The sequence below is a fragment of the Oncorhynchus tshawytscha genome, linkage group LG01 (genome assembly GCF_018296145.1).
Source record: "Oncorhynchus tshawytscha isolate Ot180627B linkage group LG01, Otsh_v2.0, whole genome shotgun sequence".
Taxonomy (NCBI): Eukaryota; Metazoa; Chordata; class Actinopteri; order Salmoniformes; family Salmonidae; genus Oncorhynchus; species Oncorhynchus tshawytscha.
Genome location: NC_056429.1, coordinates 63,525,304 through 63,540,908, shown reverse-complemented (window position 1 = coordinate 63,540,908; position 15,605 = coordinate 63,525,304). Strand labels below are relative to the sequence as shown.

The following is a 15,605-nucleotide window of genomic DNA, read 5'->3' as shown; positions in this document are numbered from 1 at the left end:
GGAACCCCTCTCCAACAGCCAATTTAATTGCAGGGCGCCAAATGCAAATCAACAGAAATCTCATGAATCAAATTTCTCAAATATACAAGTATTAGGCACAGTTTTAAAGATAAAATTCTTGTTAATCCAGCCACAGTGTCTGATTTAAAAAATGCTTTACAGCGAAAGCTCCACAAACGATTATGTTAGGTCTCCACCAAGTCACAGAAAAAAACAGCAATTTTTTCAGCCAAAGAGAGGAGTCACAAAAGGCACAAATTAATCACAATCCTTTGATCTTCATCAGATGACACTCATAGGACTTCATGTTACACAATACATGTATGTTTTGTTCGATAAAGTGAATATTTATATCCAAAAATCTCATTTTACATTGGCGTGTTATGTTGAGTAATGTTTTGCTTCCAAAACATGTGGTGATTTTGCGGAGAGCCACATCAATTTACAGAAATACTCATTATAAATGTTGATGAAAATACACCTGTTATGCATGGAACTTTAGATAAACTTCTCCTTAAACTCTTTTGGGATAGGGGGCAGTATTTTCACTTTTGGATGAATAGCGTGCCCAGAGTGACCTGCCTCCTACTCTGTCCCAGATGCTAATATATTTATGGCACTCTCATGAGACCACTGACTCAGAGGTCTAATTAGCCCCTCCTTTATAGTAGAATCCTCATTCAAATTTCTAAAGACGGTTGACATCTAGTGGAAGCCGTAGGAAGTACAACTTTATCCATATCTCAATGTGTATTCGGTAGGCCAAGCTTTGAAAAACTACCAACCTCAGATATCCCACTTCCTGTTTGGATTTTTGCCTGCGATATGAGTTCTGTTATACTCACAGACATCATTCAAACAGTTTTAGAGACTTCAGAGTGGTTAAATAGTACCCGCAAAAAAACAGTCTCAACGTCAATAGTGAAGATGCGACTCCGGGATGCTGGCCTTCTAGGCAGAGTTGCAAAGAAAAAGCCATATCTCAGACTGGCCAATAAAAGATTAAGATGGGCAGAGGAACTCTGCCTGGAAGGCCAGCATCCCGGAGTTTCCTCTTCACTGTTGACGTTGACTGCTGTACGCCTTATTAATACAACATTTGTATGTCTCTGCATGCAGCTTTGAAGGTAGTTCCGTGAGCCATTGCTAACTAGCATTAGAGCAATGACTGGAAATCTTCAGGTACAGCTAGAATTCTTCCAGTCGCTGTGTTAATGTTAGTTATCAATTGTGTTGACCTTAGTTAGCAACTTCATTCAAACTGCACACAGAGACATACAAATGGTATATATGAGTTAATCTGACTCTGGTTAAGTGGAAAATGGCTTAATTGACTAAATCTCTCACTATCCCTTTAAGCATAGCTTTGATTAAAAACAATAGAAATAAGGTCGAGGAGCTTCTGAAGACCTATAAGAATGGTTACTCTAAGCTACTTCATGCTGAAGACTGCTCCACTCCTCAGACGTGTAGAGCTCTTCCTTGACCTCCTGCAACAGCTGACCCCACAGACAGGAAGTGGGGACCTCTGGGGCAGGGTCATGATGACAACCGAAATAACAGACCCTTATCAAGGTGTTCAATGCTCTTTGCACCTGCAATGTGAAATTATCACCAGCTGTGCCTTACTACCACATCGCAATCCACAATTTTGCCTTTTGATAGATTTTGTTTTACAATTCCTGCACTTCACCTTTTCAATTGACATTGTTTTGTAAAGGGGATTTGGAAATTAAATTAGATATACATTTTACTTTGTTGTCCCGAACTAAATGAGGGATACATGAACTTAAACATTGGAGTACTTGTATCGCAACGGGATTTGGTTTTATAAACCTGAATTATAGTAACTGCTTTGAAGAAACAAGTTGCGGAAGCTGAAATGAAGTTAATGTTACAACATTTCAAAGTGAAAATGTGCAATAGCCTGCAGGCAATGTTGAATGCAAATGATTAATTCAAAGGATAATTTGTAATGGTTGCGGTATAATGTGTTTGAATGTGTGTGCCTGCATGTTTGCCTTGACTTGAAATAAAGGTTAGTATATATTTCTAATCACCTTGTCTTGGTTCACTTTGGTAACGACAGTGTATGAACACTACTACACAACGCCAACCTTAGTGCCAAGAAGTTCAACTTATTTCTGTCTGTATATAAAATGCCCTGGATCTTATGTATGCAGGACTAAAGAGGTCACATGGTGCTGTAATGCCTCATGTAGCTACAATACTGTAATGCACTGTCCCTGAATTAGGTCACCCCCACCCCACCTATCCCTTCTCTCTTCACAGCAGATGGAGCAACAAACCCAAATGATGTCCCTGTGCTCCTCTGTGCTAATCCGTCTGGGACACACATTTTATGCACTATGACAGCCTAGAGTCATTTAACAGAAAAGTAAGGGAAATCGTCCAACTGAGCAGTGGAGGATAAGAGCAAAGTGTAAAGAATACGCCCGTGTGGGTTAAGTGTCTAAGCTGTTTTTTTTTGCTTTTGGACTGACTAAATATACATATTTGAAGCGTTACAGATTGCGCGATAGAAATGTAAAGGTCATTTCCGATTGAGCTGACATTTGCAGCATTTACCTTGAATGCATTCTCTAGTGCGGGAACATTGCCTTTACATTTAAATCACGCTGTAATACTGAACTTTCGCAATACGGATTGAATAGAGCCCTAGATTTGCATTTAGGCTAAGTACTCTTCAAACATGCATTTTTAGTGGTGTGTTTATTATTAAACTGCAAGTTCCAAGAAACAACGTACATCCCTGTACATACGTAGGGCTCTATAAATTAAATATACATTGACTAGAAAGGATGCCTATATAAATATTGCTAAAACTAACACATTGGCAATCTGGACAGATAGTGTCACTTTTCTTCCCATAATTCAATTCCAGTAATTAACTAATAGCCTGACATTAACATTATTCTTAGTTTCAATGACTCAAAAGTAACACTGGTGATGAGAAGACTGAAAGGTAACACTGGTGAAAATGATCATATAATACAGTACCGGGGAATGAGTAGGGAGTTTATGCCTCCCAAGACATTCTCAACCAAGGCCTTCACAATCACTGTATGACACAACTGGCGGTGACTTCTGGTATGCTCTCTAGGCTGGGGCTCTTTTGAAGCTTCTTCGCTTTGTAGTGTTCAGCTCCATTGTCTAAGATGTTCTGGAGGATGTCCTTGCTCTCGCTGGGAGGCAGGTTGAAGAAGAAGTACTGTGGAGCCATCTGAATGAACCTGGGTAGAGGGAGGGAGTCATTGGTGAACATGGAGTTGGACATTGGGCGAGTCAACCCAATATTCTCTGATATATTTGCCTTTTCATTCATTTGGCTCTTGTTCTGATTTCACTGTAAGTATTGTCTTATTCATTTTCACTTGAATTTAATATAGCACGGGAACATTGGGTCAACTGCAATTATGGAGAGCAACCTGAAATTAATTTGAATTACAGTGAGAGGGAATTGAAATTAGTTACATTATCATAGACCAAAGAACGAGAATCTCCCAATGATGTTCACTGCAATTGACCAAAATTCAGCAATCAAGGATCTATGAATGACACCCAATCTCTTTGTTGGAAAGAGCACTTACTGTAACATCAGTCTAACAGTTGCCAGGAGCACCATTTGGTAAACATTTGAGCGATTAAAAAAACAACAAAAAACATTTCAGAGTGTAACCTAACACGGCATGTGAAGGCTGCCAAGCCTTCTCTGTCATTAACAGTCCCCATTAAACCAGCATCCTCTCTGTAGCTGTGCTATTCCTAATCCCCGTTTAACCAGCTGATACTGGAGGGCAGGATTAAGAAAACCCCCCGCCCGTTACAATCGGACTCTAATGTGCCAAGGTGAAGAGCGTGGTGCAAAAAGGAAAGCAGTGTGTGGGAACTCTTGTCACTCCCTGAAGTAAATGTCTAAGTAAATGTATCTATTGGAGGTTACAAGCTAGACACAGTTCTAACCTATTCATATATTTGTATTTTATTTAATTATCTTTTAATATACTATATATTTTTTATGTTTGGATGATTTTGTTGCTGTATATCTTTTGCAAATGGTTCCTTCACATCAACAAAGCCCTTTTTGAACAAAGTTCAAAGAACATCCTCCACCTCTAATCCACTTACTCCTCTGGGGATATGTGGGACACGGTGCGGATGCAGTTGTCCTCTGAGAAGGAGTACTGATGGAAGAGGACCCACTCCGGCAGGCCCAGTTTGGGTGTCTTGGTGCCGTAGGCAGAGAAAGGGTGGATCTGGGCCACGTGCTTGTGTGTCAACATGAAGTAATTCCCTGATGAATCCACATCCCTTGCCACCTGAAAGTCATAACAGTATGTCTTTTATAATCACTTTTTTTTTGCAGGTGCATGGGAACAATGTGATAACTTCAAAGAAAAGAGAAACCCGCACACTGCTCTTGCTAATGATACGAGGAAGTAAAAGGTAGATTGTATCTTTCAAGTTTCTTAGTAGTAAACAGTTATCAATAGATAGCTAATGGTAGAAGCGAAGCCATATTACTGTACCTGCATGAAGAAGCCAGCTAGCAGCGCTCTCTTAATGTTGAGAGTGTTTCCCTTGGAGCCAAAGGAAGGCATGGAGACAGGCAGCTCTATCCTCCTCAGGATGTCAGTCAGCTCAGAGCGGATAGCATCAGCCGTCTGCAGGGCAGACAGACTCAGGAAGTAGTCCTGACACCACTTCTCCACACTGACAACTGGAAAATGCCAAACCAGAGAGAGTAAATGAGGGTTTTAGGGTCAATAGCCAATGTTATCCTTATTTTTCAATATATTTTTTTAAGCTGGTTGTATGCACTGTGGCTACAGGTATGCCTATGTGAACTCACAGGGCTCATGCTGGTTCTGTTTGAAAGCCTTGTAGATGTTGATGAGGGTGAAGTGGTCTCCCTCTGGGTGCTGGAACTTCAGGTGACACTGAGAGGCCTCTAGCCTCAACTCCCTTGAGGGGACCAGAAAGCAGCTTGGTGCTAAGAGGGGCAGTGTCAGAGAAGAGGTTAGCACACTAATATTGTACATTATGAAGTATATGTGAGGATTGACTTGACTTCACTTTGTATGGGGTGTGCAAGCATGACCACAGCATGGTGGTGGTGTGTGTTAACACAAACCTTTTATGTGGTATACAGACCACAGAGCATAAGTTGAAGTCCCACACACCTGTCAGCATGGCGGCGATGGTGACCACCTCATTGACACAGTCAAACTCGCAGGAGGCCAGTAGTGTCTTGGCCATCTGGGGCTCCAGGGGGAACTCAGACATGATGATGCCAATCTCCGACAGGTTCCCATCATCATCCAGGGCTGCTAGATAGTCCAGTTCCTCCAAGGCCTGCATCAGACCCTCAGGATCTGGTGGAAATAACACCGCCACGGAAATTAATCGAACTGTGCGTGACAGAATTGTGAAGTATCTGACTTCGTAAAGAAAGTCACCTGTAAACTATGTGATTACAACCTTGTAAAACAGATTATTTTCAAGGTACAACCAGCAAGCAGGCTAAACTGATTGACATTTAAGTCCTCAATATCCCAATATCAGCTGTGCATGACTATGCAAAATAAATGTTCTGAGAGGCTTTGCTTTACACTGAGGGTTTTGGATGTAACATTGTTTTCAACAAGAAAAAAGCTACAGTATACAGGGCAATAAACATCTCAAATGTACTGTCCCGTTATGATCATTATGGTGATAGTCTAATCCTGAAAAACAGCATCACAACATCAGCAACATAATAATAATAATAATAATTATAACATCACACCCATCAACACACACTTTCAATCAATGTCATTCAATCATGGGGCTTATAGTGAAATGTCCACATTGCTCAGCTGCACATGATCATTACGCTGTAGTGCTTGGCAGGGCTTACACACATACACAGAGAGAGAGAGAGCATGACTAAACTCATCGTTAATGAGTGTTAGACCTCTATGGCTGCTGCGGCATCACTAGGCCAGCTCTCCAAACATTGGCCGTAGAACAGTGCTTGTCAGCTCAGCTAACGCATGCCTCACCGACCTCCAATAGAACCCAATACCACACAACAGGCCTGTTTGTACTGGACACACGGGAAATAACTGAGCTCAACCCAAAATGTGTCTCTCTAGAGGATGCATGGAGCTCAAAAACTTAAATACAAAACAACATTATTGCCTTGTGCATTAAGAATGTCATTTAATTTTGCTGATGTATCACTCCACTCAGTTTGTATACATTTAGCTGCCCTGTCACATATGTACTGTAGATACAATAAAAAAAAAGTTATGTTGAAGAAAGAGCCTGTACGTGTTCAGCCTGTCTTGCCGTACCTGGCCTGTCGATAAAGTCACAGCGGCCCAGACCGCCGATGTCCATCCTCTTCAGGAAGAGCACTGTGGATGTGATGTCAGACTCGAGGATGTGGGGGCGTGTCTCACTGGGCAGGGGTGTATCCTCTGGGTACAGACAAAAACTCTTCCCTGCGGGAAATGATGCTCTTAGGTTAGCAAGAACACATGACCCTCCAAACTGTGTGACTTCAATACCTGGACTTTGTTACTGATTTCAGTCTTCGTCATACCTGTTGGACCTACAAGCTGTTTGCGGCTTTCTGCTTGGATCCGACTGATAGGTTGAATGGCGACTGAGTTCGCCCTGATCCTAGGGTTATAAACCTATAACACGAGGAACCCCCCCCACTAATTACCATTTATTACAATATTGTTGCCAAAAAGGGGTAGAAAGGTTTGCTTAAAATAACTATTCAGCAATAAGTTACTCACATTTCTTTTCTGGACACCGGCATCAATGACAAAGTTCAGCATGTGCACAGCCCAAAAGAGGTCTTCATTTGGACTGGAGGTGAGGAATACTCTTCTGCACCGGCCTTCCTCTTCACCCGGCATGGGCAGAGTTCCACCCAGCCCAGGGTGCACCGAGATAGGGAGAAGTTCCCCTAGATGTGTGGGTATATTGGCCTCCTCGCGAAGGAGAATATCACGGGCAAGATCTATCTCCTAATAAAACACAAGAGAAGGTTGAGTAATGCTGTTGTCGAAGCAACAGTTGCCATGGTATGGCTTCTTCCACGTTCCCAGACTGTAGACTAGGATATGACATTTTAAGAAGATCTTACTTGAGTTGTGGCCAAAAACACGACTATATCCCCTTCCTCTTGGGAGTGGTGTATCTCCAGAACCAGACGCAGGGCAGAGCAGAAGTAGTCCTTGTGGCTGGTACCAGTATACACCACCTCCGCTGAACACACCCCCTCCAGCTGGATCAGTGGGACATTCTTGTAGTGGCCCAGTAGTTTGGGTCCTGGGTGTGTAGCTGTGAGGAGCACCACGCGGAGCTCGGGCCTCTGCAGGGTGATGTCTTTGAGAAGGCCCAGTAGAACATCTGTACCGACCGTCCTCTCGTGGGCTTGGTCGATGACGATGACACCGTAGTGCTCCAGCATGGGGTCTGACATCATCTCTCTGAGCAGCATGTCATCAGTGCAGTACCTGGGGTGGTGAAGAAGAAAATGGTCACAAACATACATAAACAGACATGGTCGCAAACAGGTGTAGGGTAACATTTTGTGGGAGTAGCATATGTGTTGATAAAGTTCTACTAAAGTGATTTATCAAGTACATACACTCTATTTACAAAAACATAAAATCAATCAATTCTAATTGCAAATTAAAGCCAAAGGTGTAAGACAACATGACGTATTAGGAGATGAATAGTCGTCCTCCTGGAAGGGTCCTTAATGAAGCTGCTGTGCTTGGCTACTTTGTGTAATTTAGGGCTCTATTCAATGTATCGCTGAAGTGTTACAGATTGCTCGATAGAAATGTAAAGGTAAACCCTTACTCTTAGAAAAAGGTTTCTTTGGCTGTCCCTATAGGATAACCCTTTTTGGATTCCATGTAGGATCCTTTTTGGTTCCAGGTAGAACCATTTTGGATTCCATGTAAAACCCTTGTGGAAAGGGTTCTATATGGAACCCAAAAGGATTCTCTACCTGGAACCAAAATAATTCTATCTGGAACCAAAAAGGGTTCTTTAAAGGGTTCTCCTATGGGGACAGTCGAAGAACCCTTTAAGGTTCTAGATAGCAACCTTTTTTCTAAGAGTGTAGTTATTAGTCTAGTCAGTGGATTCATTAGGTCTTCCTGTCAGCCTGTTTTCTTAGTTTGCCTTGGGTCTTTGTTCCCCGGCTGACTTATGGCAGTGAGAGACGCGGGAGCGTGGCATATGGTCAGAGTGAGAGCTGGGCAGCTGCAGGGGAGCCCCAAGAAAAGAGGCTCCTCAACTCTTTTGTTCAGTTCTTTAAAAAAAGAAAAGACAGCCACCAAGAAGGCGGGGGGTGGTGAGGGGGGTGATGTGAGTGTGTATTAGAAAAAGAGTGTGTGTGTGTGTTTGTGAATTGGTGTGTGAGCAATGTGTGTAATAGTGTTTACAGACCTGAGAACAGTGTCACCAGAGCAGCATGTCTCTAGGGGGATGCTGTAGCCCACTTCATGGCCGATGTTGACGTCCATCTCATCAGCGACCCGCAGGGCCAGATCCACTGTATGTTGCCTGTGGACCTGGGTGCACACCACCATGCCATTCTGGTACTGGACAGCCAGGCAGAACTCCGCACACCACTGGGGGATCTGAGCATGCCACAGGAGGGAAAGATAAGAACATGAAACATACTGCCACAACAGATTATCCTTTCTAATCACGTCCTTCAGTCATAATTAGAGCGTTAAACCCAAAACCCCTCATTTCACTTACCAGTTTGAACATCTCTCTTTTCTCCTGAAGTGTGCACCGGTTCAGTACTCCCCACTAATGTAAAAATATTGAATTAGTATGGGCGTGGGCTAGAGGGAGATTCCACCATAGGCCTATTTCTTATACCAGTCCTTTTCTTTCAAATTCATTATGGTAATTGAACAAGTGCACCCTTTGGGAGAAAGGAAAGATTTTGGGGATGCAGTCAATAGTAACTGCATTACACACATATTTTTGTGAGATAAAACCTAGTTATTATCAGAGAGTAATCAACTCACCTGAGAGCTTCTGCCAGTTCTTGCCGTGCCAGAGACAATAATAAACTGCCTGTTGGCCAGCTTGTCCATGAAATCACACTTGGCTTTCCAAACTGGCAGATCCATTCTTTCCTTCAGTAATGTGTAATATCGAGAGGAGTAGGGTAGTCCGTCAAATCGATTAAGCTCCAAAACATCACCATATTCTACAACTTCTTGACCTGCTCCTTCTGTTTCGAAGGCTACTCTATCCTCCCAATACTTCTCTCCGGTTATGCCCTGCGCCATGGCTGAAATGGATTACGCGCTCCTTTCTTTACCCAATCGAGAGATAGGCTACGCGCAAACAGAAAGAGCCTCGACCATGCAAATAATTTAAAGAAAGTTTACGTGATTTTATATAATTCGAAGTCGGTTGTTCAAACTAAATAAAATTGCTTCGAATGAATGCCCCTGCCCTGCTCCAAACCGGGAGAGCCTGAATAACGAAACACACTCCAGCGACCGTGAAGGCTGACTAGTCATGTGGCCACTAATCCCTGAGTCCAACAGATGAGACTAGGCTCAATGATGGAACAGGCCAGCCAGGGCATAATAGAATAGAGAACAATAGTTTGAATAGAACATGGCCAGCGTGGAGGAGGAGTGTGCGGCTGTGCACAGCTGCATGGTTAATACTTTATTGTTGCAATATAACATTTGCAACAATGGTGCAAACATAGAGAATGAGATGAATATTGCAACAGTAGCAATAAATCACAGCGTTGTCCAAACTTCGAAGGATTTCCCGCACATCAGGTTTTCCCCCAACTGCCAGTGTGGTTCCCATAGCAACCATCAACGGTCATCAAAAAGGTATTCATTACGCAGTGTGAAAAACGTTTCACTAGTTAGCTAACGTAGCTAGCTACTTTTTCATTGCGGCCCTAGAGTCGATCGGTCTTCTAACAAAAGAATCTGTATCATCCGAATGGTTTGGCCTGCAACCTGTTATGACCCATTTATGTAAAGATGATACTCTCCCGAACACGATTTGCTCTATGATCCACACAACGCCTCAACAAGCGTCACGGAGCAGCCGATCTGCCAACTTATGTCTGTAGCGTCTGAACAGTAGGCTACACAATAATATGTCATGTACGGTCAATTACCGTGAGACTGGCAGTATTTTGCATGACAATAGCCTGCGGATAAAATGTTATGACTGCCACAGCCCTAACTCAATACAAGCAGCTAAAAGTTGACCCACGCCTTATCCCTTTCAATGTCTGTGCTGTTCTTGGGGCTGCCTTAAACCATTCAAGCCACCATCTCCTCCTCATTGGTAAAGTGGGTCACCATAGCATTGACCAGAGCTGGTAAACAGGAATATTGACCATGGACAGGCCCACTAGAGAAATGGACCTGCTTCTCTGTGGAAGAGATGGACCCCAAATCACACACATAAAGTAGAGGTGCATGAATGTATGTTTGTTAATTCCATGTGTAACTCTGTGTTGTTGTATGTGTCTAACTGCTTTGCTTTATCTTGGCCAGGTCGCAGTTGCAAATGAGAACGTGTTCTTAACTAGCCTACCTGGTTAAATAAAGGTGAATACAATTTATTTTTAAATTGCAGTGTTGATTTTAGCAGATTACTTTCTGGGGATTTTTGTCGACTTGATTCATAATGATGACTGCCAGCCAAGATTTTGAAAGTATGATGTTGACATGATCAGCCCATCAAATCTACTGTACATATAACTGATTTGACATAATTTTATCTGTGGCCAATGACTTTGAGCCTTCTTGGATCTGCATTTCTAATGTAACTCTATGGCGCCACCCAAGGGGCTTGATTTTTGAGGTCTCCCCTAGACTTGGTGGTGATGTAGTGTCCTCATGAGTGACAGAACACTGAGCCAATCACGGCGCAATGCTCCATATTTTCTGCTGGCTTATCCCACCACCACAGAATGCACTGAGCTAGGCTGAAACACCTGCATTTTGGAGCTGCCTTACTCAAGAAAACAAAAAAGAGACCATTTTGGATGCGGCTTTATTAACTCAATGACATGTTTTTTTTTAACATTGTTTGCAAACTGATATGCGACACGTATTAATGGAAAAATAACATGCAAAACAGGCAAGCCCCACCTGTCCTGAATGACGGGTCGCCACTGGGTGCATAGGTAAAATCACGGGGGAAGCCAGAAAAAAAAGCCATATTACAACCTACAACCTCTATAACCCGTTATTTCATATGCCTTGTGACCGTGATACAGTGCATTTGGAAAGTATTCAGACTCTTTGACTTTTTCCACATTTTGTTACGTTACAGCCTTATTCTTTTTTCAATTTAAAGTTTTATTAAGTTTTCTTGTTTTTCAATCAACCAACAAAACACATTCCACATTCACAGATGTGACAGGCTTTAAAAATAACATTAAAATATATAATAATAATAATAAAAATACAATTAAAATAAAAAATAGAAAATAATAAAAAATAATGATTTTTTATATTTTTAATTTTAATTGAATTTGTATTGTTTTTATTATTATATATTTTAATTATACATACACATATATACATACACATACGTACACATATACATACATACATACATACATTCACACCCATACATACATTCACACCCATATGTAACAGTATAACTTTAGACCATCCCCTCGCCCACACCCGGGCGCGAACCAAGGACCCTCTGCACACATCAACAACAGTCACCATCGAAGCATCGTTACCCATCGCTCCACAAAAGCCGCGGCCCTTGCAGTGCAAGGGGAACTACTACTTCAAGGTCTCAGAGCAAGTGACGTCACCGATTGAAACGCTATTTAGCGCGCACGACCGCTAACTAAGCTAGCCGTTTCACATCCGTTACATATACACACACACACACATATCCTACATACCTACTCGTACTCACAAAGAACAATAAAACATATATTTTTAAAAACATATATAAAACTTGCAGCAGCACTATCAAGGTTCTTATTAGCTATTTCTAGCCTTCGCTGAGATGACAAGCCAATAATTTGTTTTTAGATTTTACAGCACCTTACATAACATGTATCTGCTCATTTCCCTAATCACCCCGTTCACTCTGTCTAGTTTGAAATATAGTTGAATAGTGGAGACCAGAGTCTATCAAACTTGGGCTGTCTCTTGTGGAGGTCATAAGTGAGCTTTTCAAGAGGGGGAAAGTCAACAATCTGGTCAATCCACATTTTAAATGTAGGAGGGGTATTAGAGGCCCACAATAGAAGAATACATTTCTTAGCAAAGTATGTAATAGTCATGAGCAAACTTTCTCTGTCAGGATCAAGAACAAAGTCCTGCTGGGCATTAAGAAGATAGATACACGGGGTCATATCAAACTGTACATCTAGTATTTTCTGTGCAGCAGAAATCTGGCAATCTCTCTACAGCTCCAAAATACATGCATATATGTTCCACTTTCAGAGGTACATCTTTTACAGTTAGGAGACATATCTGTTTTCATTCTATGGAGTCTCAAAGGAGTGTAATAAAATTTGTACAAACATTTGTAATTAGATTATTTCATTTTTACATTAGTAGAGGTGCAGTATACCCTGTTGCAAATCTCTGGCCCATAGCTCATCACTGATAGTCAGACCAAGGTCCTTTTCCCAGATTATTTTCAAAGGAGTAAAGGAGGAGCCTCCTTCCTCAGAATATTTATATATATTTTGCCTTTAATGGATTGTGCTGTGACAACTTCATTCAACTGAGTTCTAAACCTCCTCTTGGAAGTAAATGAGGAAATGACCTGTCTAACTTGAAGATATAAAAAAAAAAGGGATCTTGGCACATTGAATTAACTGCAGAGCTCTTGAAAGGATTTCAGTGTAGTGGTTTTCTAATGAAATAGGTCTGAAAAGGTCCTGATTCCTAGAGTATGCCAAAGATTAAAGTTGGCATCCCTCAGGGCGTTTGGCAAGTCTGGGTTGCCTACTATAGACGAGTGAGAACATATTTGGAAGGAAATGCCCAGGTATTTCTTACAGTCTGTCCACGCTAGTAGGGTGCTGTAAATCACAAAGGTTTTGGCTATGTTGCCCACTTCACTAAAGTTATTAATGAATATAATTGAACTTAAGGGCAATGAACCACAGGATTAGGCTTCTATCTGAATCCACGTTGACTCTTGTCTGTTTGTGATCCATGTTAGCATGTTGCGGATTTGGGCAGACCAGTAGTACAATTGAAGGGAGGGAAGGGCAAGACCACCCTTAGATTCAGGTTTCGATAGAGTGGAGAACTTGATCCTAGGTTTTTTATTGTCCCATATAAATTTGGTGATGCATTGGTTAGTTGTTTTGAAAAAGGAAACTGGGAGATAGCATGGGAGCATCTGAAATAAATAGTTAAGTCTAGAGAGGACGTTCATACGGATTACATTAATTTTTCCTACTATGCTAGTTGGGAGGGAGATCCAGGTTTGGAGATCGCTCTTGATTCGATCCAGGAGTGGAAGATAATTTTCCTTGAAAAAGCTATTCAGATCTGGTGTTATGAAGATCCCGAGGTATTGAAACCCCTGTGTTTTCCATTGGAAAGGACAAAGTGTCTTCATAGAGATGGTGAGTGTAATATTGAAAGGGCAGACAGTGGATTTGTTCAAATTGATCTTATAACCTGAAAACTTGCCATACTGAGCAATTGTGTCTAAAATGGGAGGGGGTTCTCAGGGTTGGATATGTAGAGCGACATCTTTTGCTGCAGGCCGCCTGCAGGAACACCCATAATACTTGGATTGCTCCTTATCAGCTCTGCCAGAGGCTCCGCCTCCAACAAGTAGAGCAGGGGCGTACAGCGAGCACCCTTGTCTTGTGCCCCGTTCCAGAAGGAATCTGTCAGAGTTCAGTCCATTAGTAGTCACCATGGCATTTGGATGAGAGTATAGTGATTTAATCCATTTAATACAATTTGGGCCCATATTGAACTTTCTAAGACTGAAAACAGAAAGCTCCACTCCATCTTGTCAAATGCCTTCTCAGCATCCAGTGAAGCCAGCAGGACAGGGGTCTTCTGTGCGTTTACTTGATCAATAATATCAAAAAGACGGCGAATGTTATCAGAAGAGTATCTGTCTCTAATAAATCCAGTTTGGTCCGCTTTTATTATTTTGGGAAGAAGAGTGTGTAGTCTTTTGGCGAGCAATTTGGTAATTATTTTGTAGTCGAAATCCAACAAGCTTATGGGCTGGAAGGACGAGCAGGATAGGGGGTCCTTGTCCTTTTTGAGCAACACTGTAATGCAAGCTGTGGGCATTGAGTCTGGGAGAACTCAGTTTTTGCAAAAATCCTCCAGCATTGGCATGAAGATGGGGCTGAGCTGGGGCCAAAAAGCTTCATAGAACTCTCTGGGGAATCCATCTGGGCCTGGGGACTTATTAGGTGGCATGGAGGTAATTGCCTCCAGGATCTCCTGAGGAGTGAAGGGGGAGTTGAGATCTTCTTGGTCGGTCTCTGATAGTTTAGGTAGCGAGATTCCCTCTAGGAAAGAGTGGAGTTCTGCCTCTGTGTGTTTTCTCTCAGAGGTATATAGTTTGCAGTAAAAATTATGCAAAGTTAAATTTATCTTTTTGGGTCATATGTGACCTCGTCCTCTGCTGTTCGGATAGCCATGATTATACGCTCTGACTGCTCCTTTTTTAATTGGTAAGCAAGCAATCTACTGGGCCTATTGCTATACTCATGGTATTTCTGTTTAGTAAAGAAAACCTTTTTTTTTTTTTTAAATCTCCTGAGTATTGTCCAAATTCAGTTTGGCTTTGGCTGCTTTAAGTTGACTCCAGGAGGTGCTGTCTGGGGATTTGTTTATGTATTTGTTCACAGCATTCCAGCTCACTCTCAAGATCTAGCCTGTGTGCTTCCATTGCTTTTTTCTTAGAGGAAGCATATGCAATTAGATGACCTTTTAGTGTGGCTTTAGCAGCGTCCCACATTGTGGCCGGAGAAACAGGACAATCTTTGTTGTCTTGTGTGTAGTTGTCTATCCATGTAGTTACCAGTGTATGGAACGCTTCGTTTGATAGCATGGAGGTGTTGAATTTCCAGCTCTTTGACCTCGGATGTTTTTGCAGAGGTCCAAGTGGGGGTGGACAAAGGCGTGATCTGAAAGTGCTATGGGTCCGATTGTACATGTGGCTGAATTTATGAAACTCTTTGGGATAAAAATGTAATCTATACGGGAGTAGGTGTTATGGGCATTAGAGTAGTATGTATAGTCCATAGATGAGCTATTAGTCTCTCTCCAGATATCTATCAGTCCCATCTCTTTAGTAAGAGAGTTCAACATCTTTGCAGATCTAGGATTTGTGGTGGGGACTTGATTTGTCTAGGGTTGGGTTAAGGGTACAATTAAAAGCTCTGGCCACCACGCCAAAGGAAACACAATGCTCATTAAACAGGGTTATCATTTTTGACATGAAAGCAGGTGTATCTTGTGTTAGGGGCGTATATGTTTAAGATAGTAATTGGTTGACCATACAGTGACCCAGTTATCAAAATAAATCTCCCT

The 15,605-nt window shown here is 42.0% G+C and overlaps 1 protein-coding gene across 2 annotated transcripts; it reads right to left on the bottom strand.

Annotated features, from left to right (window-relative positions):
• Window positions 1-948: 948 nt before the first annotated feature.
• Window positions 949-9,609, bottom strand: dhx32b (DEAH (Asp-Glu-Ala-His) box polypeptide 32b). 2 transcript variants are annotated; one of them, XM_024427517.2, is made up of 12 exons: window positions 9,081-9,609; window positions 8,803-8,856; window positions 8,485-8,678; window positions 7,166-7,538; window positions 6,813-7,046; window positions 6,611-6,704; window positions 6,360-6,509; window positions 5,205-5,396; window positions 4,874-5,014; window positions 4,551-4,741; window positions 4,150-4,340; window positions 949-3,254 (listed from the first exon to the last, which is right to left on the bottom strand). In XM_024427517.2, exons 1-12 carry the CDS (start codon window positions 9,345-9,347, stop codon window positions 3,080-3,082), a joined length of 2,256 nt encoding a protein of 751 aa, XP_024283285.2. In that variant the 5' UTR covers window positions 9,348-9,609; the 3' UTR covers window positions 949-3,079. The 2 variants fall into 2 exon arrangements, with proteins under 2 accessions (XP_024283285.2, XP_024283294.2); XM_024427526.2 differs by lacking the exon at window positions 8,803-8,856.
• Window positions 9,610-15,605: the final 5,996 nt, after the last annotated feature.

Excerpts from the sequence above, each read along its gene's own strand:
- dhx32b (XM_024427517.2), bottom strand. The coding sequence starts at position 9,347 with ATGGCGCAGGGCATAACCGGAGAGAAGTATTGGGAGGATAGAGTAGCC. Across the intron at positions 7,539-8,484 it reads TCTGGTGACACTGTTCTCAG|GTACTGCACTGATGACATGC; the intron begins GTCTGTAAACAC and ends TCACCACCCCAG. Across the intron at positions 5,015-5,204 it reads CATCGCCGCCATGCTGACAG|CACCAAGCTGCTTTCTGGTC; the intron begins GTGTGTGGGACT and ends TGCCCCTCTTAG.